This window comes from Leuresthes tenuis, unplaced genomic scaffold, assembly GCF_036924035.1.
Source record: "Leuresthes tenuis unplaced genomic scaffold, fLeuTen1.0.hap1 SCAF_21, whole genome shotgun sequence".
Lineage (NCBI taxonomy): Eukaryota > Metazoa > Chordata > Actinopteri > Atheriniformes > Atherinopsidae > Leuresthes > Leuresthes tenuis.
In genome coordinates this window covers 21,100,469-21,127,807 of record NW_027325375.1, presented here as the reverse complement: position 1 = coordinate 21,127,807, position 27,339 = coordinate 21,100,469, and the positions used below count along the sequence as shown (strand labels likewise).

General features: G+C 40.6%; 1 protein-coding gene across 1 annotated transcript in view; it reads left to right on the top strand.

Moving 5' to 3' along the window:
• pknox2 (pbx/knotted 1 homeobox 2) overlaps positions 1–26,418 on the top strand; it is a 115,729-nt gene extending 89,311 nt beyond the window's left edge. Inside the window, exons 6-18 of the mRNA XM_072374412.1 lie at positions 2,093–2,278; positions 3,144–3,279; positions 5,182–5,279; positions 10,724–10,843; positions 11,082–11,158; positions 12,267–12,445; positions 12,977–13,250; positions 17,942–18,005; positions 20,175–20,367; positions 23,716–23,858; positions 24,181–24,395; positions 24,721–25,472; positions 25,830–26,418. Coding sequence (XP_072230513.1) covers positions 2,093–2,278; positions 3,144–3,279; positions 5,182–5,279; positions 10,724–10,843; positions 11,082–11,158; positions 12,267–12,445; positions 12,977–13,250; positions 17,942–18,005; positions 20,175–20,367; positions 23,716–23,858; positions 24,181–24,395; positions 24,721–25,472; positions 25,830–25,888 — 2,496 coding nt within the window. The 3' untranslated portion in view covers positions 25,889–26,418. The remainder of the gene's footprint in view (positions 1–2,092; positions 2,279–3,143; positions 3,280–5,181; positions 5,280–10,723; positions 10,844–11,081; positions 11,159–12,266; positions 12,446–12,976; positions 13,251–17,941; positions 18,006–20,174; positions 20,368–23,715; positions 23,859–24,180; positions 24,396–24,720; positions 25,473–25,829) is intronic.
• The last annotated feature ends 921 nt before the right edge of the window (positions 26,419–27,339 follow it).

The window sequence follows — 27,339 nt, the reverse complement described above, 5'->3', positions numbered from 1 at the left end:
ACTTTTTTCCAGGTTTCCCACAGTCTCCGTTCACTGAACAAGGGCTTGAGATGCAGTTCAGAGGTAGTTTCAGCTTAAACTTATTGGTTTATTGGCAGGCACAACAAACCAAGTTTTTGAGCCCACTTTTATAGATATTATAGACACCTTTATTGGTTTGTCTTTGGCTCTGAGAAGACTGAAGACATCCTTTGCTAAGTATACTATATAGGTTTTTATACTATATAGGGTTTTGTGAAGCTAATTAGAACAATACTTTAAAATGTCAAGCCGAACTTTTAATCCACCTGTATTATCTCATGAGCAAATAAATCATATTTCTTTTGATTGCTGCACAGTGGCACTCAACACCAGCTCCTGTAAACTTTCAGTGGAGAAACCCCAGTAATACGATCTTAGCCTTGAAAAAAAAAGGCAGCGTGTCACTTCCTATCTCTCGATCTCACCGTGTAACTGAGGAAGCCTCATCTCAGTTGTCTTCATTGTGACGGTCTGATTGTTACGTTTGTTTTTCCGCAGGCCTGCAGAAAGTGAGTTACTCTCTGCCCTGTTTGAAAAGTACTTCCAACACCAACTTTGTTTATAGAGCATTATTCAGTCAAAGTGCCTTAAAGAGCAAAAGCAGAAGACGCATACATACATGCTTAAAAGATCAAAAGAATGACAGCACTTAAGCAATCTGCAGCTAGCAGTAGAGTATTGATTTCACTGAAAAATACAGCAAACTAATATATTAAATCAAGTATATAGAATGAGAAAGAGGGCTAACAGATCTGTTTGGTCTGAACTACCTTTTTTTAACGTTTAAATACCGGAACCACTTTGAAAAGGGCTGGCGTCTCAGGGCGGTCAGGCAGGGTGGAACAAACAGCTCAAACCAGCAAAGCTGCTCCTGCTCAGCTGATTCAGCTTCTTGGAGATGCAACAGGTCTAGGAGGGAAACCAAGATATCCCTCTCCCCAGTCCCTCCTGGGGGATTCTGAGGCGGTACCAGTCATGGGATATATAATCCCTCCAGCAAGTTCTGGGTCTGCCCCAGGGGTTCGCCCCTTCAAAGGAATATGGAACAGTAAACCGAAAGCTTCACTTTTGGCTCACCTCCTTCTTGACAATAACAGGGCCCTCATTACTGTTGGTGAAGCCCCAATCAGACAGAGACTCTTCCCTGACCGAGAGGGAGCACCTTTTTCCAGCTGAGAACCATGGACTCGGATGTCAAAAGAGCAGACTTTCATCCTGGCTCCTTCACACTAAGCTGCAAACCACTAACCCAACAAAACCACATCATCTGCGAAAAGTAGACGCAACCCTGAGGTTCCTCGCCACGACTCAACTGAAGATCCTTTCCATGAAAATCCCAAACAGGATCGGTGACGAGGGGTCCAACACGGACTGTTATCGAGCTCAACTTTGTGCTAAAAATGTCGCCGTGTAAAAGTAGCTGTGGTGGTGGCATAAATCGTGGGTGACCACTTTCAAACTTTGTTGAGTCGTCTGTGCTGTGAGGTTGCAGGTCTGTGTGAGGTGAAAACCTCTAAAGAATTTAGATTTTACTTGTAGGAACACCCAACTTTGAAGCATTATCTACTGCATCAGTAGAATCATTTGTATTGGCTATACACTGTACGCATTTTTTTTTTTTATTTCAATGAACACCATTTCATAAACAACAAAGCTTACCAAAGAGAAGTTATGCAAGTTTTATTTTCATCTCTACACACACATATAAACAATTGGCCTCAGGGGGTCTCACAGTCAGTACAGAAAACAACATTGTCTATCCTTAGATCCTCAACTCAGATGAGGTAGAATCCTTTTTAATTGGAAAAATGTAAATATGGATGTAAGCTACAGCATGGATGTAAACTAGAGCCCCCCAGTGTTATTTCATTTTGATTTATACTTGATTGTTAATTCTCCTTTTTCCTTGTAAGTTGCTTTGGATAAAAGCGTCTGCTAAATGCATAATTGTAAATGTAATAGTATGCATGCAGACTGACATTCTTGTTTCCCTTTAAACATGAAATACCCTGTCGTGGATGAATTAATGAGAATGTGATCTGTTTCACGACTTGCCTTTTGTTACTCTCAGATGGTGAAGGCCATCCAGGTGTTGCGGATCCATTTGCTGGAGTTAGAGAAAGTCAATGAGCTCTGTAAGGATTTCTGCAACCGCTACATCACCTGCCTCAAGACCAAGATGCACAGCGACAACCTTCTCCGTAACGACCTCGGAGGACCCTACTCTCCGTCACACACCAGCCTCAGCATGCAGCAGGTAAGCCATGGAAACGATGTGGACCTAACAGTTTCTTCCCAGTGAACACTACTCAAATTCCATATGTAACAAATGTTGAACTATCAAACATTTCATGAAAAATATTAGCTCATATTGAATTTGATAGCAGCAACAATCAAAAAAATTGCCCACTCTTCACATCTGAGACCTGTGGGGACCAATTGATGGAGTTTCTTTTGTTCCTACAAAACCTATAAATCCTTTTCAGCATTGACGGAGCCTTTCCAGATGTGCAAGTTCCAAAGGCGCTAATGCACCTCCATACCGTCAGAGATGCAGGCTTTTGAACTTCTGCGCTGACAGCAGCCCATGCAGTGATTTGCAGGACAGACTCATGTCTGTTTTTAATGCAGTGCTACATGAGGGCCTGAAGATCATGGGCATCCAATATTGATTTTCAGCCATGTTTCTTATGCAGAGGCATGTCTCCAGATTATCTGAATATTTTGATGATTTTATGTCCTGTAGATTATGGATTATTCAAGGTTTACATTGAGGAATGATATTCTGAAATTGCCTCACAAATTTGGACACAGTATTTTGCATATTGCTAAACCTGTGCTCATCTTTACTTCTGAGAGACACTGCCTCTCTAGGGTACTCTTTTTACTGTCCTGTCATTAGTTGCAACGTGTTCCTCCAGCTGTTTCTTTTTAGTACCACTTACTTTTCCTGCCTTTTGATGCTCCTGTCCCAAATTCTGTGGTGCTACCATCAAACTTAAAATAAGCAAATATTTTTAATAGAATCATAAAATGCCTCACTTTATATTAGATTTGTCTTTGAGTTTTTTCACTCGCAGTAAACAGTTGCTCACCAGTGTCTCCTTCTGTGATTCCCCCAGGAACTAATTCAGACCTCCTCTCCATCCATGACCTCTGTCTCCAGCTCCATTAACCCTTCAGGGATTGTGGTGCCCGCTGGAGGCCTGCAACAGGGCAACGTCGCCATGACTACCATCAACTCGCAAGTGGTATCAGGTAAGCATGAGATTGCAAACAGACATTATAACAGACAAAAAGAACTCAGAATCTCATTTCCACTGTAGTGCAATGTCATCTTACAAAGCAGCGTTAGGGATTTTCTGAACTATAAATCGAGGAATGCAAGTTTGCGTCACATGATGACATCATGAAATAACTATGATATCCATAAGACTTTAAATTGTGCAGCTTTTGCCACATTTCTCTTTGCATAATCAGCTTCAGGGACTCCAGAGCAGTCCCCAGCATTGAGCCTGTCATCAGTCACTTGAGTTAGCACACAAAGTCGCACGTACTGTATGCAGTAAGTGCTTCTTAAGATTAGCTGCAACATTGTCTCACTTGCTGATCTTCCAGACATTTTGCTTGAGCGTTCGACGTCCAGGATGTATTATGCATACATTTTTGTTCTCACACGCTATCCCAAATTCCGTAAACCCTGTCATGTCTGCTAAAAATTAAAAGATAGATATCATCAAATGTTCTTCAGTTTTAACCATGTGAGTTATAAATGGGCTAAAAAAGACAGGCCCCAATGGGATTGATTGTTCACCAAATCTGTCCTGGCTCCATGTGGATTACCCACATTCGTCATGGCAATGAATGGGCATCTTATCTGGGACCCACTTTGGCCAACCAAGCCCAGTCAGGTGTGCAATTCACATGGCCTCAATATTAAACCTGTATACAATCCCATTTGTGGCCAATTTTCCAACCCAATTATAATCCATTTTGGACCCTCATGTTGGCTGGGATTATCTTTTGCCCTTTCTGTCACAGTGCTGTAATTTATCATTCAAAATAAAGCAAATGGATATTAGACATTTGAAAAAAAAAAAAAAGCCACAAAGATCCACAGCTTTTGACTCATTTTCACTCGTTTTTTTCAAAGCAGGGTTAGAGACTATCTGAACTTGATCCGCAGCTTTGGACATAAAGTACTCATACACTTTCAGTACATATTACATATATTACTTCTTTTCGGAAAGCACAGGGAGAGCCTTTAATGAAGTCTAAGCCATTATATTTTCAGATTTGACAATAGCATATGGAAAAGATTCTGAAACAGAAGACTTTATGTGATGAAATTTACTTTGACACTCAAAATGCTGCTGTTCCTCTGCATCCAAGCTGACACTCTTTGTATTGATTTGAGTATTTACCATGATGTTGCTTCAAAATTTCCTTTTGATCAAATACACCACCTGTCCAAAGAAAAAAGTCCCACACTAATTATTTGTTGGTCCACCTTTAGCTTTGATTACGACACAAATTCACCCGTGTTGGTGGAATCTGTTGTTTGGCCCATAACATTGTCAGACCTAGACTTCACCACCTGAAGCAACCCAAGATTATTTGCCTGATTAAAACCAGGTTGTGACTTATTTCTTATTAAGGCGGTGTACACACAAGCTTATAATGAAAAAAAGAATCAGAATTATTAGCATGTCTTTGATACCAGCCATAACTTTTGTGTCTGTGTGTGCTTGTGTGAGGGCTTAGCTTGATGCTTGCTTCACATAATGTCAAGCCTGTACGGTGAAATGTTAATCCTGCCCTCTGGAAATTCCTTTTAACCCCAAATAAATCAATGTCTCTGCCTTTGATCATTACACACTGAAGAGCTCAAACAGACTGTAATAAGAGTGGCTTGATCAAGGCTAATTAAGCCAAGAGCTAAAAGACGCTCCTCTTTGTTCTTGTTTTGTCAGGGTTAAATGACATTAATACACCTTGAATTTAATCATTTAGTTTCTTGTTTGCAGTGTTTTTCTTTTTTTTTTTTTTTTTATTGCAAGGCTGACAAGTAGTTAATAAGCCTCTGGTTGTGGTGCGGGATGTGGCTTTCAGTAGATTCTGAGGCCACTTGATACTCATGCTGGCAAATTATCCCCTCAGGTGGGACCCTGTACCAGCCAGTTGCCATGGTGACATCGCAAGGGCAAGTGTTAACACAGGCACTACCGCCAGGAACCATCCAGATTCAGAACTCACAGGTAACACCATGTGAACGGTGATGATTTGGCCAACTCATATGCTTTCCCTACCCACTGTTTCACTGTTTTATTATTTAAAGAAGGGTCTTTACATTTCACAGAGCAACCCCACTCCCCCGCCCTCCCTCCCCACCCAGGTTCTTTTCATCATCTCTGTCTGAACGCAGCCCCCTGCTGCTAAACAAAATGGAAATTGTTTATTCCCCTGATGTTTAGGGAGCCTTTACGATCCTGTCAGGTTCAGCTGCTGATGAAAGTCAATTCTAGACTTGCTTCATTCAGACATATATATATATATTTTTTGAAAGCAGTAAATAAATTACATTATTGCTGCAGAAGATTATCACTCTGGCATTTTCTTATGATTCAACAAACCTTTGACAAACTGGTAAAGTACAGCACACTATGAGATGGCGAAAAAAAAAAAGAAAGGAAGAAGCAAGTAAAGCACTGAGGAGTTATTATGGGCAGGCATATATGACCAGCATCTCCTTTCCATGAAGGCCTTTAGAGCCATAAAACCCATATAAAGGCCTGGAATTGGATTTTTTTATAACACAAGACACATTTGTAGTTTTAATGTTTCACATATTATATTTATCTCCCTTTATTTTCATTCTCAACAGGCTTCTGGAGATGCTTTAGGATACAGAGGACGCTCAGTGTTCCTCTCCACTATGTACAATCATGTGAAAGAGAATATGCAGCCGTTTTCATTCATTCAGAAGGTTTTATACATAAGGACATGATTAAAAGAAGCAAAACATATGACGCATTACACTATGACATTATATATTTAGCATAAACTCTGCCAAAATCCAGAAGCAGCGTATGAAAAACTAAATAACACCTTTTACTGCTTTCACAGGACATAAGAGGATTAAGAGTGGCCAGGTGCTGCTAATCAAATGCACTGATTCACTGATCATCAGTAAGTGTGAGTGCCTGTATTAATGCAAAAGATTTGGTGGAAAGTGGAAAACATTCAAGGCAGATGTCAATCTTCCCAGGAGTGGACGTCCCAGCAAGTTCGCATTGTTTGAAAGGGTTGCAGCAGAAAGCCTCTTCTCCCTTAAAACAACATGGCAGCTCAGCTTAGGTTTGTAAAGTTACATCTGAATAAACCACAAGACTTCTGGAACAATGTCCTTTGGACAGACCAGACCAAAGTGAAGATGTTTGGTCATAATGCACAGCAGGAGAAAACCAAACGCAGCATATCTGCACAAACACCTCATACCAGCTGTCAAGCACGGTTGTGGAGGGATGATGATGTGGGCTTGTTTTTGTTTGTTTGCAAACCTCGATGAATTGGAGCATTCTGAAGATGAGTGGGCCAAAAATCCTCCACAACAATGTGAGGTATTTGACCAAAGCCTGTCTTATTCATCTTAATAAGACAAACTGTTAAAAAGGGGGATTAAAAAGGCACAATATTTCACCTTTAACTAACATGAAATTGCTTTCCACTCTCTGTTGTGTGACAGAAGTTATCACTATCTTGATTATGTCCAAAGGCAGTTTTCTTGTAAATGAATGCAACACTATATGTATGAATGACATTGACATCTGAATGTGTAGTGTATTCATTTTTTGAGTTGCCAAATACAATACCGTGTTCATATTCCGTGGATAGAAGACCATTCATAAAGAAAGTAGCTTTTCCTTTCCTTTTTTTTTCAGTGTTCTTGCAGATAGCACAGTTAGAGAAGAAAGTGAGGTTTTTTTCCTATTTTCCAGTCGTTTAGACGGCCACACGGACTCGTCACAACATGAAAACCCTCAGCCCAGACTTTGATAGCCCTTTCTTGTGTCATCAAAGCAGCTCTGACCTGATGAAGCACCTCAGAGAGTGTCCTGTTGTCTCAGGCAGCAGATTTTTTTCGCGTCCCGAAAGTGACGGTGTGGACTGTGGATCAGTTCTGTCGTTCTGTCCCATCACAGGGACATTCAGTCAGATTATGAACTGAGGAATTTAAAGACCTGGTTACAATCTCAGCCTTGGTCAAAAGCCCTTTTCTTCAGTTTTCAATGCACAGGGTAACCCCATGACCATCACTTTCTGGTGTACAAAGAAGCCACATGTTGGTAGTTACCCTTCTGTGGGTCTAAGTGACACATCAGCAGTAGGCATGCGGTATGTCTCAAAGAATGCTATGATCCAAGGTTTCCTCACAGAATGTTGTCATAGAAGGGTCAGTGTTTTTCCCTTTACCCTAATTATATGCCTGATCACTGTATGTAACTGTTCTGTTCGAGCTTGATATTGTTTGGAGAGGACGTTGGACATCCAAAACAGCAGCCGTCTTCAGGTGCGGTAGATTGATCTTTGCACGGGACATAGGATCTCTTTGTTTTGTCTTACTTAACGGAAGCACAAGGAGTCGGATTGGGATAATTGCTGCTAAAAGACAGTCAAAACAATGGACTGAGACACAGACAAATGGTGAGACGACACAATATGCTGCGTGTGAATCGGCTCAACATAAGAACACACAGGAATTCAATTTCCTTGTAAAATGCCCATCTGTCATTGGCTGTGGCATTTGTTATGATAATAGCTTGATTGATTATATATTCCAAAATTACTGCTAAAAGCTTTTTTGCTACATCTATAGAATACAACTCCTGTTACATGAAATGTGTGAATTAATTATGAGTGTTCAGGTCAGTCATTTTCAGGCCATGATGGGCTCAAATATTACCAAGACTGGAGGTATGAATAAAAACTGTGAGCAACAACCCCTATGCGCAGCAGTGCTGACATTAAGTGGAGCTGAGTTTCATGCAGGTAAGTCAGTGCTTTTGACAGTCAGAGAGGGCTCTTCTGAGTATCATCAACCAAGCCAAAGCAGGCTGCTACATTTGTGCTGGGAATTGAACAACAGCCCTGTAGCTACTTCGCCGGCAAGCCCTAAGTAATCACATTCTCATGCTCGGTGCTGCCAATTAATTCAACCTCGCTTTGCCCTGGAACGCATTGCCTCCCAGGGCTGAAAGGGGATAAGAGAAGGGTTATCCAAGTGACGCCCAGCTGCAACTGAAATGAGTCTTGTTTTGTGTGGGTTGTATGAGGGGGAATCTGAGCACATAAGAATGTGTTTTTAGTAGCACCTTGTGGTTTAAGGGTGGTTCAATGATGTATGCATTCGTGTGTGTGGGTGCATGCAGAGTTGTCTGTTTGTGGACTCTCTCACCTAGTTTGCTCTGTGTAAACTTAATCATTTTTATATCCTTTAGCACACTTGTGTTTTTTACTTATTCATGCACTTTGTTCTGCATACTCATGAACATGAAATTTTCATACCGCTCCTCTTCTTCCATAGAGGAACACTTTGTATTTTACCCCACGCATAAGAATATCTGATTGGGAAAAAAAAAAAAACTTGATACACAGACATTAAAAAGATCAGAAAGATCTTTTCCATTGTATTTGTAATAAATTCTATATTTCTTATTTATACGCAGGAAGTAAAATATTAAGCAAATCTCTTTGCAGAGAGTGCTTCCTCAGAAACCTCATTGTAATTCATATTACCCCCCTAAGAAAACACACACTTCTTCGGTTTTTCAGATGGGAGATCTCACAAATCGGTACATTTCCGTGTACAGTGAAGTCGAGCTACGGTTAAAGCTCGGCTGAGCTATTTAATGAGACGAGTGTCCTTGTGCCAGCTTACAAACATGGAAGGGGAATTGGTTTATTGATAGAAGCATACACAAGTCTACTTTAATAAGTATTATGTTGATATGCCCTTTTTCAGCTTGTTAGTCATAGGCTTTTTCTGGTTGTTCTAAAACCTCAAAGACTAAAGCAATTCGGCTGGAGGCAAATTAGGACCAAGGTTGAGTTGGACGTATTTACAAATCTGTACATTTCATATGTGCTCTATGCTTTTTCTTCTTCTAACACATGAGAAACACATCAGTTGTTGTTATTCTCAGTTGTTGCCGACTTCTTTTGTCCGCGTATCCGCTTCTTCTTTTACTGCCGTGTCAACTGTTAAGAGCGCCAAGGCTACTTTGAGTCCCATTAAAGGTATTGATGCAGGAGAAATTAATCCTCCAACTGCATTATCTGGGTGTGTTAATCCAATCGGAGATATTCATTTTGGTATAATTTTGTTATATTTTACTTTCGAAGAGCCAGACTGTCTTGAAATCTTGTAGAAATGGGTTTGAGCAATAGTTCTCAAGGCTTTTTTTCTTTTTATGTCATATGTTCTGATCCATGCTTTCTTTGGATAGTTGACATCTAACCTCAAGAGTATTATTTTTTTCCACACTAAAGATAACATCTCTTTAAATGGAACAGTTGCAACCTGTCTGTGTTTTGCACCATGGGCTGGGATGGCTATCCATCTACACGAAAATGATCAAGTCTGACACAGTTTATTTTTATTGGGGCATTATAAGGAGAGCAAGACACGCAGGATCCTGCTGACCAACAAATATGATTTTATAGAAAGATTCACTTATTATAAAATGGACTCACTTGCTAAAAGATGCGTTTCTTTAATATTGTTGGAGGAGACTGCTGTATTTTCAGGCGCATTGACGTATATCTGATGCCCTTCTACATCATGTGTTTGTGGCCTCTGGACGGTGTTAATGTGTGTGTTAATGGTACCGAATGAGGAGGATATGTTGGGATTTGGATAAACACAATATTTGCAGTTATTAACAAGTCTGTCTTTCAAGCTATGAGCGACACATGTCAAAAGAAGAAGAAATGAAGAAACTTTTTTAAACTTTAATAAATAAATAAAATTGCTTAGTTTTACTTGTATACTGAATATTACCAGCCTACTCTTTAGCCATCAAATATTTACCACTATTTGCTAAATGACTTACTGTATTTTGACTCCAAGTCATTTAGTAAATAAGTTATTATCGTTTCTGATAACGGCAAAGAAGAGCGAACTATCTGTGACAGAGAATGAATCGGCCAGAGACAATTTAAAGCCCAAGACTTTCTCTTAGGCAGACCACAGGCTGTCAAAACTGCCAAGATTCTCTTCCTCCAGCACTCGCACTCCAAACAGTAACATCTGAATAATGACTTCTCTCTGAGCACAAAGACAGGCTTGGGTCAACACAAATGAATAAACCAAGTCAAGCGGCATTCTGCTTTTTATCTTTTTTTTTTTTTTTTTTTAAACTTATTCTGTGGCACACTGTGAAATTCTAACTTCCGTCCTGACCCTCAGTTCTTCCAGCTCCTAACGTAAGACACCGAACAGACTACAGACTTGTCGAGTGTGCTGCTTTTTTTTTATATTTTAAGTATCATTACTCAAATTCAGTTTCCATGGTGACACTTCAGAAGGCGTTGGTGCCCTTGCCAAAGAAAAAACGAGAGGTAATTGGTAGTCTCCCTTTGTTTCCGTGGCAACAATAACTAAACCAGTCGCTCCTCTCCCCCTCTCATGTCTTTTGTAAAGGTAAATGTGGACCTATCGTCTCTGTTGGACAGTGAAGACAAGAAGTCCAAGAATAAGAGAGGGGTTCTGCCCAAACACGCCACCAACATCATGCGCTCCTGGCTCTTCCAGCATCTCATGGTGAGCGGGAGAGGGAGCTTTAAATAATAATTTGTCAGCCTTGTCAAGAGAATTGTTTTGATTTGGGCAGCAATGGAAACAGAGAAAGAGAGGATGATAAAATGGGGACATGAGGACAGAGAGCTGGAGTTTTCGGTGTTGTAACATTAGCTGTTCAAATGTTTTCTGAGACTTCACGCTGCAAAGAAAAAAAAGCAAAAAAAAAAAAAGCTGTGATGGTGGCTCTTCCTTCTTTCAGCATCCATACCCAACAGAAGACGAGAAGAGGCAGATTGCAGCACAGACGAGTCTCACCCTTTTGCAAGTGAACAACTGGTAAGATGCTGGAACCCTAACAGCCCAAAACATGCTTCTAGATAGAAGATAGAAATGTGCTCCAAAGGCCAGATTTTGCACATGTAGAGCAGAAAGACACTGATTCATCTTACTGTAGGGGACATACAAGTGGAGGCCTTGCTTATATTGCTTGAATTCACTGGAGCTCCTCAGTGTATTGCTGACACTTTGACTCCATCTCCTGGTCACATACATCAAGTACACCTGAGACCAAACAGCATCTCTCTTCCTCAAGGTCTTGTTATATACTGCACACCGGTGAGCTACAATATTCTGGCCACCCTGTTTGTCTGCCCCATGCTGCCTTGGATTGCAGAGGCACACACACCTCCAAACCTGTGGCTTGATTTTCCTGATTTTCCTCTCAGTTTTATGTGGTCCAATGGTGTCAACTCAGGACAAGTGTTGGTGCCTGATCTCATCCACGTATCTACCAGACATGGCCCAAATCTGCATTTTCTTTGAGCCTTTGGGCAACGTCTGACCCTCACAACACTAGCTGTAACCCATCTTATGACATTTGGGAGTGGTGGATATAAGAATTTCCCAAGCCGGGGGCCACATTTAAAAATGAGGAGCCAATTATATATCCATTGTCCAGGCACAATTCTTTTCTTATGAAAGAGTTAATATGGCACATTTTTGACTTATAAACACTCTTTTTGCAAACATCAAAGTTGAATTTGTTTCTTTTATCTTATTCCCCACAAGATATGAACACGGCACCGCTCCACTTATAAGAAATATTTAACGCTAGACTCTAGTAGCGTTTACTCATCTGTAAAGGCCGGTCAGATTTCAGCAGGGGCCAAACCCTGGCTCTTCCCGTGTATTTTGGCCCCACTTTGCCAATACAAGATGTGTCATAATTCAAGTTAGGCCCAACTCATTACCTTTGGAACACATCTGGCCCACATAACACTTGCCAGTCCCGTAACTGAGCTCTTAAGCTCTTAATAGTTGCCCAGATTGTTTACTCTCAGAGGTAGAAACTGCTCTAGATTTTTCAAAATTTTAGGGTTGTGTAATTCTTTAAAAAAATTATGGGTCTTGTACCTCATCCATCTTCCCGGTCTTGTCTTTACAGGTTCATCAACGCTCGTCGGCGTATCCTCCAGCCTATGTTGGATGCCAGTAATCCAGACCCAGCTCCGAAAGCGAAGAAAATGAAGTCCCAGCACCGTCCGACCCAACGCTTTTGGCCGGACTCCATTGTGGCCGGAGTACTGCAGACGCACCGATCTCAGACAGGAAACAACTCAGAAAGTAGGCCAACATTTAAATTCCCCAACACACGCAAACACACCCCAGCTTATTTTTCAAGGCCCCAAAGAAGAGAAATGAGCAGTTAAGAACTCTATAGGTTTGAATCTCAGCCACTAGATGACACTGTTGCCCCCCTTTTTGTTTATGTCAGACTTTATAGCAAAAGTCATGAGATGAGATTGCAATATTCAAAAAAAAAAAAAAAAAAGACGTGTCCCACAGGAAACACAAGCTGAGTCTAAGCTTGTTTTTAGAACTATAACAAAAAGCACTTTTCTGTCACCAAGAAAACAGTCCAGTTTTTTTATGCCTTTTGAGTAGATTATGGATTTAAGTTGCTGGGTGTAATTTATTACCTGCTATCGCTGCACTTCAGCTGGTTAGATGAAGACAGAACAACGTGAGGAAGCAAAATATATTGTCCGTGATAACTATTGCTCACGTTTATTATTTGAACTAAATAAATTGGCTCCATCATGTGACTCATGTCTGGATAATGCTCTGCAGTAATGGTACTGTACTGTGTCACAGACCCACTGAGTATGGACAGCCTGCAGTCGCTGTCCTCAGACTCAGCTACCCTGGCCATGCAGCAAGCCATGCTGGGAGCCGATGACTCCATGGACGGCACAGAGGAGGAGGACGAGGAGGAGGACGAGGAGGAGGAGGAAGAGGAAGAGGAAGAAGGAATGGAGGAGGAAGAAGAAGAGGAGGAGGGAGAGGAGGAGCATGACAGGGGAAGGCAACTGTCGAGCAGGGGAGCTGGAAGGAGAGATCTAAACATGGAACCCAGAGAGGAACTGGAGTAATCTAACAGGGAGAGGGGCTGCATGAACTTTGACCTTAGCTGTCGGCTTAAAAAGGCCCCGTTCCCATTCAACTAGCACAGCTCTGATGCTGAATGACTCCTGAGCATATTAGATCTTCATCAGAGACTTTTCTGCGGAGCCTATCAGAACCATTTACCATCCACATCACGATTGTAGAGGACGAATATTAGTTTATCGATGAATTTGTGTTGTTGCATTTTATCACAGTATGTTTCCATGCCGTGAGCTGTTGAAATATCTGGATATTAGCACATTTTTTTTTTTTTTTTGTACTCTACAGCTCTTATTGTTTCTGGAAAGAAATGGCACAGGAACTGAAAGGTTGAAAAGAAAACTGTCAGTTTTAAATGAAGGGCATCTTAAACCATTTCCGTCTTTGTTGGAGGCTTTCAGAGACGGGACGTTTTGGGGGAAAACAATGAAATGCTGCACAGGACAATGAAGAGTAGTGTCACACATCAAAAATCTTATAATCTTTGCACAGTAAGAATTTCTGATGGTATGTGGAAACAGCTACTTAATCGAATGTAATATCTTAGCACCTGAAATTACAAACAAAAAGGGCTGCAGGTTTTTTTTTTTGTTTTTTAACAGTTCATTTCTTAAAACTGAAAGAAATCTTTATTTGCAACTGACAGTTCACACTTTTACTTTTCAGCTAATGTGTCATTTCACTTCCTGAAATAAGTGTGAAGAGCCAAGAGGAAGAAGGGGGAGGGTTGTGTAATGCGATGCAGAAGTGACAGTAGAAGTTGGCTTGCACTGCTGGAATCATTCACACCTTTTAAAATGACTCATAGGTTCTCAGGTTGAACAGCACACTCATCCGATGTGTTTCTTCCTTAAAGAGCGAAACACTCGATTCACTGCTGCAGCAAATCTTTTTCGAGCATGACTTTTAAAACTTATCTTAGTTCATTTTTTTCTTTTACTGTGAGCAAAACAAAATTAAAACCAACAAAAAAAAATGACTGCACATATAGTTATGTATATTGGATTTTCCCTATGTTTGCATTCTGGTGTTGAAGGTTTGCATATTTATTCAGTTGCGTGTGTGTGCGTGTGTGTGTGCGCGTGCGTGCGTGCGTGTGCACGCCTTCAGAGAGTAGCCCAAGGAACAATTTGACAGTTTCTCATTAAGGCTGTTAAGGTAAATGGTAGCCATGTACATATGTATGTGACTCCAACTATTGACTTTTTCTGAAAACAGCCCGTGTGTTTTTGTGACCTTGTCACTTCAGACTCGACACTGAGAGGAAACACAGAGGCGGCAGGTAACTTCGGAGCGGATGACAAGCGTTCTTTTTTTTTTTTTTTTTTTTTTTTTGAAGCGTAGGACAGTTTTGAGGAAAACAAGAAGAACAAAGTACTAATATCTCTCTTTCCGTTTTTACTTTAAATGCTTTTGAAGAAAATTGTGTATCAGTTCAAGCTCTCTGTTTTTGTCTGGAACACACAAATGGAATCACTCATTTCCAATGTGAAAAAGTCTAGAAAAAGAAAAAAAAAAAGCTCATGTTATATTGAATGTCCTGTTCATTGTGAAGTATGTTGCTCATTAATATTCTTTTCTCAATTGCCTTTTTTTTTTTTTAAATGGATCTTCCAGAGCAAATGACTGACCAGGGGGATATTTCTATTTCATTTGTACACTTTGTTGTCAAAATCTATTGTGTTTCAATAGACCAATTTTATTAATTAAAACATTTAAAGGTACTAACTTTGATTTTTTGAAGTTCTTTATTCATTTTGGTTTAACCAACAAGGTCTTCATTTTCCCATCATTTACATGCCCACCCAAACTCTTGCCTGTCTACAAAGCCGGTGAGAATAACAGCAAGCTTTGGATCACAGATTTCTGAAGTGTGGGTTCTGCTTCCTGTTCGGCTTTTTTCTTAAGAGAACAGTTTGTCATGTACGAGCCCCGTTATTTTTCTGCAGCCCTACAAAAACAAAAATTGTAAATGTAAGGATTCAATATTTTATATCTTCCACCTTTGTTACTTTCTCCTTCCTCATGCAGAATATCTGACAGAAGGAATGTTAACTGTAGTGGCCATACGTGACCCGCTTGGCATAGCAGGGAAGTGAGTGGATTCAAGTGCCTGTTGCACTGTTAGGAAACAGTGTTAATGTTCATGTGGGCCCAAAATCTGCCATTTCTGTTCAATTGTTACTAAAGAAAAGAGCACCAATCGGTAAAGAAGACAATTGGAATGTTAATATAGAAATGTATCTATACAAAAAGCTATGGTGAGCCTTTCAGCCTATCTTTGTGTTCAGAATCAGGATGTTGCTGTAAACTGCGGGTCACTTCTTTTCTTTTTGCCATCTTGACACCATGCATAGCCGGTAGAGTACAGTGGTTAGATCTGCTTTTGTTTTTTCGCTCTCCAGTTTTCTCCCACAAGCCAAATATGTGCTCCTGCTGCAACACTAATTTCCCTTTCAGGGACAATAAAGACAAATTGAATTTAACTGAATTGAATTGAAATATAAGCATGTTGGCTAATTGTCTCTAAAAATGGCCATGGGTTTGAATGTGAGCATGCAGCTATTTGGTTTAAGTATAAAAAAATACACGGGTTATAGGGTTCATAAGTACTTTACACAAATGCAATCGACAACATAAAATGTTCCTTGTGTCGGCCCTTTTTCAACACATTTTCTTACCCAACTCGTCACACACTGCTGCTTTTTCACTAAAGACTTGGAAATCACATCATTTCATCAATTACAATGCCACAAGAGCTCATGTGCAGCATGTCAGATGTGCTGAGAAAACTGTGACCTCGTCACATGGTGGTGAGAGCCCCAGTTAGTGTGCAAGAGCTTGTTGAAGAGATCAAGATTTTCATGTAAAGTTAAGCAGCCAAAGTACTTGGGTAATGTTAATTAAAGTACTTTATGATACATAACGGTCTGATGTTCAAATACATAAAAAATTCATTACATTTATTGCAAAAAGCCTGCACTTTCCACATAATGCGGTGGCAGCGCTCACCACAACTGTTGAGTTACAGCTTGGGATGCCCTGCAAACTCAGAGGTATCCTCTGACGTTTGATCAAGATCCCGCCGTATCGGTTTTGAATGCAGTGTGTATCAAGTTGGGAAAGCACTATGACAGTGGTATGCTTTTGATCTGGATCTGTGAACAAATGCAGCTCTTACAAGATTGGGCGAACCATGCTGTGCACCTGTGAGGATTTATCCACACGTATTGTGCTTCTTTATTTTCTTCAGTTTGTCCTTTGGTTTATCACTTGTCTGTACAGCACAGCAATAACAAAGTGAGCTTTTTCATAAACAACATGTGAAAGCTTTGTGTTAAGCAAAGTTGAAGCCAACTTTTGAAATGTCCGGCACTTGTCCGTTAATTGTTCCTCAATAAGTGTGTATCAACACATATTCATAAAGCTATATAGCTTATGAATATATAGAGCTGGGTAGCTAGCATGTTTAGTTTAGCTAAATAGGTTTCGCTAACTGTTTTTTGTTTTTTTTTCAGCCATCGCTGTTGTCAAACTCTGAAAGATTTTATTTGTATCCTGCATTACCCAGCTGTTGCTAATTTTTAATGTATACCAAGTGTAAAGTTAGGAAGTAGCTGTATGAAGCAAAACCAATGTATTTGTCCAGTTAGTGGACTCTTTGGTCACCGTACTTTACGTTCAAATTGACAGACGTCCCCGATTTGGGTGACCTGTCCCCGAGAACGTCCCTGATTTTGACGCTGAATGGGGGAAATGCGCGCAGACTCAAAGTAACACTAGTTATTACGATAGCCATTTAACACCTCGCCAGAAAAGACGTCATGTGACGTACAGACGCAGCAGCGTCAACAACAACAATCGAGAGGTGGCAAAAAGGAAAGAAAAGGAGACCGGCGGCCGCAATAAATGGTATGTTGTGTATAAACCTATTTATTTTGTGTGACCTGGAAGTAGATTTAGGTGTGAGTGCGTGTTTGTGTGAAGTGATGTAACATTAAAGTAAGTATGATTGTTTTTCTGAATTGAAGACCTAACATAAAGTTATAAAAGTCAGTGAACGTTAACATAATGACACTTTTTATATCCGTCATTAGTGAAGCTGTAATGTTAATATCAGCATGAGATAACCAGGTGATGACATGTTATTCTCTGCTCTTATTCTACCCAGGGTCCTGAGGTGGAGGTGGATGAATGAGGAGATAACTGTAATGTCACTCATTTTTTTATTTTCTATTTCCACCTTTTGTGTAATAAAAGCTGGTTCAGATACATAAAAAAGTACTTGTCCCTGTTTTTTTTATTTCATAATGATGATATTTAATGATTTTTCACCACTGCAATGAAAATGTCCCCAATTTTCATTTCAGAAATCTGGTCACCTTATTGTAACCTATATTACATTTTAAATGAACACTTGGGCAGCTAAATGTGGATGAGAACTAGTCAACCTGAAATTTTATCAGGTGTCCCTGAAATTGTAAAATTAGGCTGTTTTAAGATAGCAATTAGATTAACGTTTATCTACATCTATGTAGACTTGGTTTAGCAATTAATCTGGTAACTGTTAACCTAGGTTACTTAACCAAAGTTTACAGCACTGTTTTCTTTGATTAGTTTGCTAGCTTTCGATGAGTTTCCCTTTCGCATTACACGGACTGACCTGTCCTTCAGGTGCCTGATGAAGTTCGGCGTCATTTATCCTGTTATCATACACTTTGCAAGTGGCCGTTCGCTTGTTTGCTGTCTGCGTGAACGCTTTATAACCAAATGTGACAACATATGGCATAGTTCCAGATGAGCTTGATGTTGCCATGGTTACAGTAGTTTGATATCAGTGGCTGCACGCATGCGTGCATGCTACGTTGCGCTCAGCCTGCCATCAGCCTTCATATATCGGAAAGAAAGGAATGATGATTAGATTCCTTAAAGAATGAAAGTCCACAGATGATCTGAGGGAATTGTACCCATGATCAGTCCAACCCCACGCAGCATCCCATCATCCTGAGCTACTCTTTCTGAGCATATTTGTTGAACTTTAAAAGTCCTATGATCATAGTTTCCACATTCTCAGAGGCTCAAAGTTTTCACCCAACAGCCTGAGCAGTTCAACTACACACTGAAAGGTTGAATCGTAAAGTTTCTCTTTTTATTCTGGCTTCAAAAATCCCAGCCTTCTCTGAGTTGAACAACCTGCCCTTCCTTTTATAAAAGCTATCAGCATCCACAGAAGTTGAACCTCCTCACTCTGCTTCCACAAGCTGCTCTGTATCTGCCTGAACCACCAGCTGAGCTGCTTCTATTCTTCTGTTCGGATGCTGAACTGCACAGTTTGTTCTTTTAAGCGCTTTGATCCCTCATCTTCACAAACTAAAAGCTGCTCAGTAACAGTTTGAGCCATTAAATCAGAGACTCAAGCTTTCTGACTTAAAGTGATCTATGGGATCAAATAAGGGTCAGAAAGATTTTGAAGATGCAAAAATATTTTGTGCATGTGTAAAACTTAAACCTGACAGACACACAAATTTCCCACCTTCACGTGCGACCCTGAAGTTACAAGTTTACAGAAAATAAAGTTACAAGTACGAATTCAGACCCATTTTGACTCCTCAGTAAGGTGACCAGACGTCCCCATTTTGGTTGACCAAAATTATCAAAGCTATCCCCGAAAACGTCCCCGATTTTGACACTGAATGGGGGAAATGTGCGCAGACTCAAAGTAACACCAGTTACTATGGTAGTCATTTAACACATCGCCAGAGAAGACGTCGTATGACGTATAAACGCAGCAGCATCAACAACAACAATCTAGAGGTGGCAAAAAGTGAAAGAAAAGGAGACCAGCATCCCTTGTGTATTGACCTATTTATTTTTGGCAGGGTTTTTTTTTTCACCTTTCTGGTAAAAATAGGAAGAGTTGACAGAAAATGCCTCCGTCCTCCACCTGTACTCCTTCTAGAATTTCCTCTATAAAATGTCAAACAACCTGTTTTCTGGCACTTAAAATATAATAATTAAATATGTTTGTCAAGATTGACCAGTTTCCTGCCAGAGTGGAGGGTTACTTCAGCGAAATATCTGTAGCACTGACAAACATGTCACCACACTTAATAGCAGAAAGTAACATTACATCAGATCCATTCAGATCACCAATGTTCTTCCCTCTGTGTCAAATACCCTCAAACTGTACTTTCCTCTCCGTTAGATTTGTCATAAATGCATGTAGTCAGAAACATGCCTGCTTGTATGGTTCAGGAGCAGTGCTGTTGCTCTGAGGTTGAAATGCTGTAAAATATAGAATCAAAATGACAGGGGCTGAAAAAGCCACTGGCGATGGTTCGCTTGTTTGAAGTGGGCCCTCGCCAGCATGCTTCACAGCGCAGTTACAGCACACCAACACACACATATACACACATTGCTGCAAGGCCCACTGCTGAGTACTGGAGGTCTTCTGTAGTCAGTGCCATCTGGGCGCCTACATGCTCCCAGATGAGTTCTCTGTAATTACAGCCAGACCCGGCTTGGCCTGGTCCAGCCCAAATCCAACCTCTCATTTAGTAAGGAACTCCCTGAATACTTAAAGAGCTTGCCGACACTGGGCAGTCCTTTAGAGAGACACTTTGGCTCAGCAAACTAATCATATCAGTATAGAAAACTGGAAGACTCAAGGTAAGGAGACTATAGCTTTCATCATATGTTTAAACTTTTGGTTTTCTGTTATAACTGCAGATTTACAAGCATTCAATAACATATAGTGAAGCATAACTGTGAAGATAAGATAAATGTGATGAAGGTCACCAGTCTTATGTGCACTTTCAGCACAGAGAGCACACACTATCCCTTCTTTGCTATCTTTTCTCCTGCATTGTGTAAAAAAAATAAACCTTTTTTTTTTTATTACTGGTAGGTATTTACAATGTCCATCGCTCAGGCAGCGGCCAAGGCCATGCTATCTGATGCTCTGCTGCAGGACAGCTCGGGGATATACAGGATGACCCACCTGGAACTGGAGCTTCCTTTGGACAAGGTCATCAAGTATGTGTCTGTTGGCCTCCCACTAATGCTGGTGTGCATGGCCTTCGCCCGCGAGATCTCACTGGGTGAGCAACTCTCTGCCTCTATGCTGCTTTTAATCATCAGCAGGAAATTTGTTCATGTCCTATATTCATGAGTGCTTTTATTTTCCTCCATGCTGGCGTTTTGGCTTTGTTATCTTTGTTTCGGCAACACTGTGTAGGCATCATGTATTGCTTGCCTTTGAATCCCTTATTCAATACAATTATTTGCTAAACTGCATTTAGGAAAAACTGCAGTAAGGAGGAACATCATACATATTAAAATAAACACACTTATTATTCTCAAAGCTCATTAAGTTTGAGTTGTAGTGATTTAAAAAAAAAAGGAAAATAAACTCAAAATAAGGCAAGTGAGCATGCCTTTATTCTGAAAGAGAAACTTCATGCAGGGGTTTATTCATTTTTCTACTCTTTGTCATCTGAAAATTTCGAAACCAGGAAAAAAAAGACAAAATATGAAACAATGTTATAGCCTGTGTGTTCACAGTCATTCTAAAACCAGAAAAGCCCAGCTGGCAATCCAAAATATACACGCAGAGTTCAATATGCAAGTCTATTGTTAAGACACCGACTCCCTTGACTTTGAAGTAAACGTCTCCGTTGGTCTGCAATCAGCCTGATGCTCCTGATGCTAATTACCACAGGGGATGATTGAGAGCACCGTTCCCTAACGCTGGCACACTGTAATTACAAGGCAGAGTTCTTCTGTGGCAGTTCCCCTCTATTTGTGTCAAATGAGAGGATGTGTTGATTAACCAGAGAGGGGGGGGGTGGAGGACATGGCATGGTGGCGGAGTGCACTGCTCATCTTATGGATCCTGGCTGCCTATCTGCTGGGTTGTCAGTTTCACAACAGTGCTTGATTGCGCTGCTGTGTTGAGTCTGGTTTGCTTGCACCTGCTCTCCGAGCCAAGAATTCTTGTACAAGGCGCAAATGTGGGGACGATCTGCCAAAGTTAATTGGGGATTGGGAGAAAGCGATAGGAGCAGTTGCAGAAATTTCAGCTCCTTCCCTTTGCCAAATGGCTCAAAGGCGTGGGAAGCTGAAGGGGAGAACATTTCATAGATTTCACAAAAAGACACAAGCTGTTGCTTCATATTAAGAGCTTTCTGGCAACACATATGCCCACACGTCCCCTCACAAGCAAACAATAAGTAACGGATTCCCACGGCTACAGTAGACATACTTTGTTCCCGGTTAGTTTTATTTGGTCAGTTCATTTCAAGTTTATTTTTTCTGTAAATAAGACATTTAAGATGGAAAATCTCAAGAGTGTCCTTACAAAGAGGCAGCTCAGAAATGCACATGCAGTTGACTAACAGCAGAAAATACGGAGCAAATGTAGATAATTTAAAGAGTTAGCCACATAAACTTAATAAAAAAAATAACAACTAAAGAATTTCTCAGTTAATTAACCTTTATCCAAAAGCTATATTAAACCGACTGTATGGCTGTCATTATTAAGGTGTAAAATGAGATTAACTGCTCATTTGGTTATAAACACGATATACTAATTTGCTTTGTGGCAGAGACCTGATTTCTCAACACCTTTATAAGTAGACTATCCCTCTGTGAAAAAGGAAAAGCTTGGTGCTGTCCATAGGTAGTATGTAATTATATTGTTATGTCTGACTGATTAACTTTAAAACCAGGCAAATAAAAACATGCAACATGCAACAGTGCTCAGAGCATTTTCCTGCTCAACACACGCTCACTTACCAGGGCGCATTACTGGACTTTTGCGGGAGAGAGATTGTCTGATGTCTTCTCTCCTTTGATTGGATAATAAACATATTCAGTCGGTTTCCTTGACAGTATTAATAGAAGCAATGGTACACGAGTACAGTAATTGTAGCAGTTGGGTGGAAACATTGGCGAAAAGTAGATGTATTAGAAGTTGTTCTGGTAGTAATAGTGCCTGTTTAGCCTCTAATGTCAGTGTTATCATAAGTTATGCGCTACCACGCAGTTTTAGTTGTGGCTGTGGTTGTTTTAGCTAATTTGGCATGTATTTGTTACAGCACTGTAAGTTTTAGTGCATAATTAGTACAAGTACAAGTAATAGAAATATGAGCCTGACAAGCTCTAATAGTCAAGTAAGGGTTTGGAGTCTAAAGCACATAGTTAGGTTTAGATGGGACAAAATACATGCTTATGGTTAGAAAATTATCCATTTGTAGGGCCTAAATATTTCACTGTTGGATGTATCAGTTTAACATGAAGTCACATGAACGCTGACCTACACAAAATGGCAGCGCAGGGAATTTGTTGCCATATTATGACGCGGACAACAGCTATTAGATGTTATTTTGGTGGGAATGAGTTCTCAAAGATGTTGTAATAGCAGAGACTGTATGACAACCTCAATCACCAACACAGTCCTGTCACTTCCAAGTTTGTGCATCAAACAAAAAGAACTGTGGCCTCTGAAAAGTTTACTGACTATGTTTTTAATTATCCTTACAACAAAGTTAGCTCACAAGGACCCGACAAAGGAGAGAAGACGTAAGCCACTGCCCCTGCTTCCAAAAGTAGAAACGAACATGACCAACTATATGTTTTCTTTGACTTGTCAGTGTCAGCCTAAAAATAAAAGCTGTGTCGTCGTCTTTAAATACCTTCATAGGTGGAGATGTATATGATTATACTTCATCACAATCTCAGCTTTCATTATTATGCTATAGGTGTAACTATCAATAATGTTAATTTCAGATGTTGAAATGTGGCTGATTAACTCCTTGCACATACAGTACATGCCTATAGGATAATTGGAGCATGTTGCCTATAATAATAAGGCTGACAGTCAGGAGAACTCACATCCTGATAGTAAATTAGTGGCTGGATGTTTCTACTTGCAGTGAGCTGGGCAGCTGTGGAGGATGAGGGTGAGGAATGTCTCACTCCCTCTGCACTGAAGTAGGTGGGACACAGCGAGGGTGTGCCCCATCCCAAACCCACTGTTAAAGGGTGGAGCACCCTCAGTAAATGACATATAACTGTAGAGTGTATTTAAGTGGTTGGACCATATGTGGTAATATCAAGGTGAACTAAATATACGGGTAGAGAAGAGAGAATTTGGAATAGATGCAGCTATGGTTTCTAAATGCCAGGTTGCCATTTGGAAACATATGATTTCTCCAGTGCTGTATCTGTATGACTGGAAGGAAAAGGGCATGTACAAGCTCAGATATATGTGTCTGGTAATGGACCTCCAGCGCTGACTGATGTGTTTATTTATGTTCAAGAGCTATCAAGTGGTAGGAGATGGCTCACAGGCAAATTATACTGTAAGATCAATAGATATTGCAGACAGCAATTCCCCACATTAGCTGACGATGTTACAGCTCAGATTTGTTTACTTTATTTTTCAGGGCCTCAGATCAGCTGCTTCACTCCCACCAATTTCACTGCCAAGCAGGCCAGCTATGTAGACACATACTGCTGGGACTCTCTCATGCATCATGAGTTTGACAGTGATGGGAACTTTGAGGAGCGCTCTCTCTGGGTGCACAAAGTGAGTGTAAAGTTTCTGATCCCTTTACTTGTTATGCCCACCCAGAGTGACTGAGAGTACTGCAGACATATGCTGAAACTTTTTTTCTCCCCTGTGTAACTTGCAAAACCTCTACTGAAAATGTCACTGTATATTTTTTATCAGGGATTTTATTCTCCTGAAACATTTGCCAAATATTCAGAGCCTCATTTGTAACATTGGCTTGTAAAGCTATCATTTATACGACTTCTCTGCTTGTTTCAACTCTTTCCTGCCACTTTGTTTTTTGTCATTCCTCCTTATGTGTTCTCCTTTGTGCCATTTTCTCTCATTTTCCTGTCAGATGTTTCCCTACTCTCTCCTGGCCATGGCCGTCCTGATGTACCTGCCGGCTCTAATCTGGCGCCAGCTTGTCATGCCCACACTTGGCTCAGACCTGCTGTTTATAATTGATGAACTGGACAAGTCGTACAACCGCTCGATCCGACTGGCACAAAGCATTTTGGAAATGCGACAGAATACTAAGAACCCACTTACATTTCAGGCTGAACTTCAGAGGTAAGCGACCTATGACAACTGGCCCATGGTACACATATGAATTGTTTTTTATAGCATTTTATGTCATTGTACTGGCAAATATATATATATATTTTTGGGTCACTAAAAAAGGTAAAATGTGTTTTGACAGAGTAAAATTACGAAACTTTTCCATGTGAACCTACCCTTTAAATAGCCTGGAGTCTTAACCCCAGCAGTGTCATTGTTGGTGTGACGATGGGCAGCTCCTTGTAACCCAAAGTAGAAGACTGTCATTGTGTTTGGAGACGCCCAGCTGTATGAAAATAAACTTAGTGCCTACTTTCTCCTTCATGTCCAATTGCAGGGCCAAAAGGAAGCGATACTTTGAGTACCCCCTTCTGGAGAGATACATGCAGTGCAAACAGAACTCTTACTTCCTGGTTAGCATGCTTTTCTTGCGGGGCTTCCTCCTTCTGATCTTCATGACTTCAGCTTGCCTCTATCTGGCTTACTTCCACCTCTCCGCCTTCCTGCAGGACGAGTTTAGCTGCTTTGTCCGCACTGGTATTCTGCGTGATCAGAACTGGATTCCAGAACTAGTTCAGTGCAAGATGATTGGACAGTTGGTCTTTCAGGTGATAAGTGTGGCCAACGGTGCCATCTATGTCCTGTTGGCGCCCATTGTCCTGTTTAGCCTAATTCGACTCTTTGTTTGGGACACCACCTTCATCTCGATCTATGAGGTCCTCCCAGCCCTGGATCTCATCAACCGTCGAAGGCTAGGCTGTCCACTGAATGACCTAAACGTCCTCCTGCTCTTTTTGCGAGCCAACGTGTCTCATTTGAAGTCCTACGGGCAGGTGAGGGCGTTGTGCTCTCTTGCGCCACCCCAAGTGGGCAACGCCACTGCAGGTCAGGGCTTACATACAATGCTGACCCAAGAAGAAATAGAGGAGCGTGAAGAGGCTGCAATGGAGCTCGCAGAGGAAGTTGAGGAGGCCAAGGAGGAGGGGAAGTTCAACTTGGTGGATATCATGACCATTCTGGGAGCAGCACAGGGAAGAGTGGTGAACTGCAGTGAGAAGAAGCCTCTTGTGGAGGAAAATATGAGTCTGGGTACCAGAACACTTATATACACACTCAAACGCATTATTCTAGTGGCTATCTTCATTTTCATCATTTGGGATGTACAGAAAATCATTCAATGACATCCAAACTATGCATACTGGTTTATTTTCTTGTAGGGTGGCATTAGCTGTGCCCCCTTCTTAGAGAATAAGGTTAAATTTAGGAAGACTTGAGGTATCAGTTCAGGAAACTTTTTTTTTTTTTTTTTTAATTTGGCTGTATTTTTTTCTGTCTGAAATTGAGGGACCTACATTTCTAAAAGAGTCTTTCAACTCCCTGGCTAATGTAGAAGAGATAGATTTGTGGTATTTCCATGCCCTAACTGACCTCTCTGTCTCTTCACAGAGCCAAACCACCAGGGGTACCATGAGTTGAAGGAGACTGCACCATTTAGTCATTACTAGGCCTTCAACGGACTGAATCAATGTGATAGCAATGAGGGGTGGGGAGGTATGACAACAATTGGGTTTCTGGGGTCTGAAGACACATACACACACACACACATACACAAAAAGACACAAAAGCCTCTTTTAGAATTACAGGGAAAATGTGTTCTGACTGGAAATGGCAGTTGATATGGATTTTTCAGTTTTCAGCTGCTGGGCACTTGTAGCTGCCACAGACTTGTACTGTACTACTCTCTCTGTGGTGTATTTCTATGAAGGAAGGCCATGTGTCAAATGAAAGTGTTGAAATGACAGTGACTGTTGCAGTCATGGTGCCAGAAAACTATTTGTATACATCTGAGAAACAGAAATCCTTATCTTAGATTACACAGCACGAGCTGTATGAAAAGCACGAGCTGTACGACTAAAATCATGTCCTGCAACAGCTGTGGATTCCAATGCCAGTAATTTTCTGTAACTTCTATTGTGCATTAGTTTAATAAGAGGTTACTGAATATTATAACTTATGTGCTTGCTTTTTTTTGTTGCTTTTTGCTTCTATTGTCATTTGCCTTTGCGGCCTATTTTCACTCCAACAGCATTACATGCAGCCACTTTGTCAGGACTCCTCTCGCCATCCCAAATAAAATCAGAAGAAAGCCTTTGGTCTTTAATTCATACGGGCCAAAACGGCTTATAATCATGTTAGCAGGCTACACAACTTCTTGTGGTCATGAGAGTAACTGTATGTGAATTGTAAGATTTGGTATCGATGAAAGTGCAGTCGCGTAGTCAAAACATGAGTTAGGGCTATATAACCATCATGATTCGGGCTAAAATACTGTTTATGCTTAAACCCTGAAAGGAGGTGTTCCATGAAAGTGTTGCTGTGTCATTCACTGAGCGTAACTCAGAAGTGAAAAGGCCATTGTCTTATGTTGAGCTTGATCTTGTGTCGATGCACAAATGATTGAAAATGCTGATGCTACCATAATGCCTGACCATTTTTCTTTTGTCATTCAGGGAAACCAATACGAAAAGACATCTTGTGCGTAATTCAGAGATGTCAGTGAAGTCCTGGCAAACTAGCAGTATTTGAAAGGAGAACTTGGCCGCCAGTACATTGAGTTTTTTTTATATGTACGTTTGTTTTTGTGTGTGATGAAAATCTGTATTCTATGTATTCCAAATAAATAACTACTGTTTAGCGGGCTTTTCCTCATAATTAATTGTTTCTGCACCTTACATGCATAATGATGATCTTGAAGATTATGTCGATTGACAAACTAATCTCTTGTTTAATTTATTAAAGAAAACAAACCGAATCACTCTTTAAGAACAGCAGAGTCACTGTTGTTTTGGGGTGGTTTTATATGGTATATAGTTCATGAAATTTTGCAATACTTCACACAAATGTCAGACATTTATCAACAAACGCACAACTTACCCCAATTAGGTTTATAGTTAAT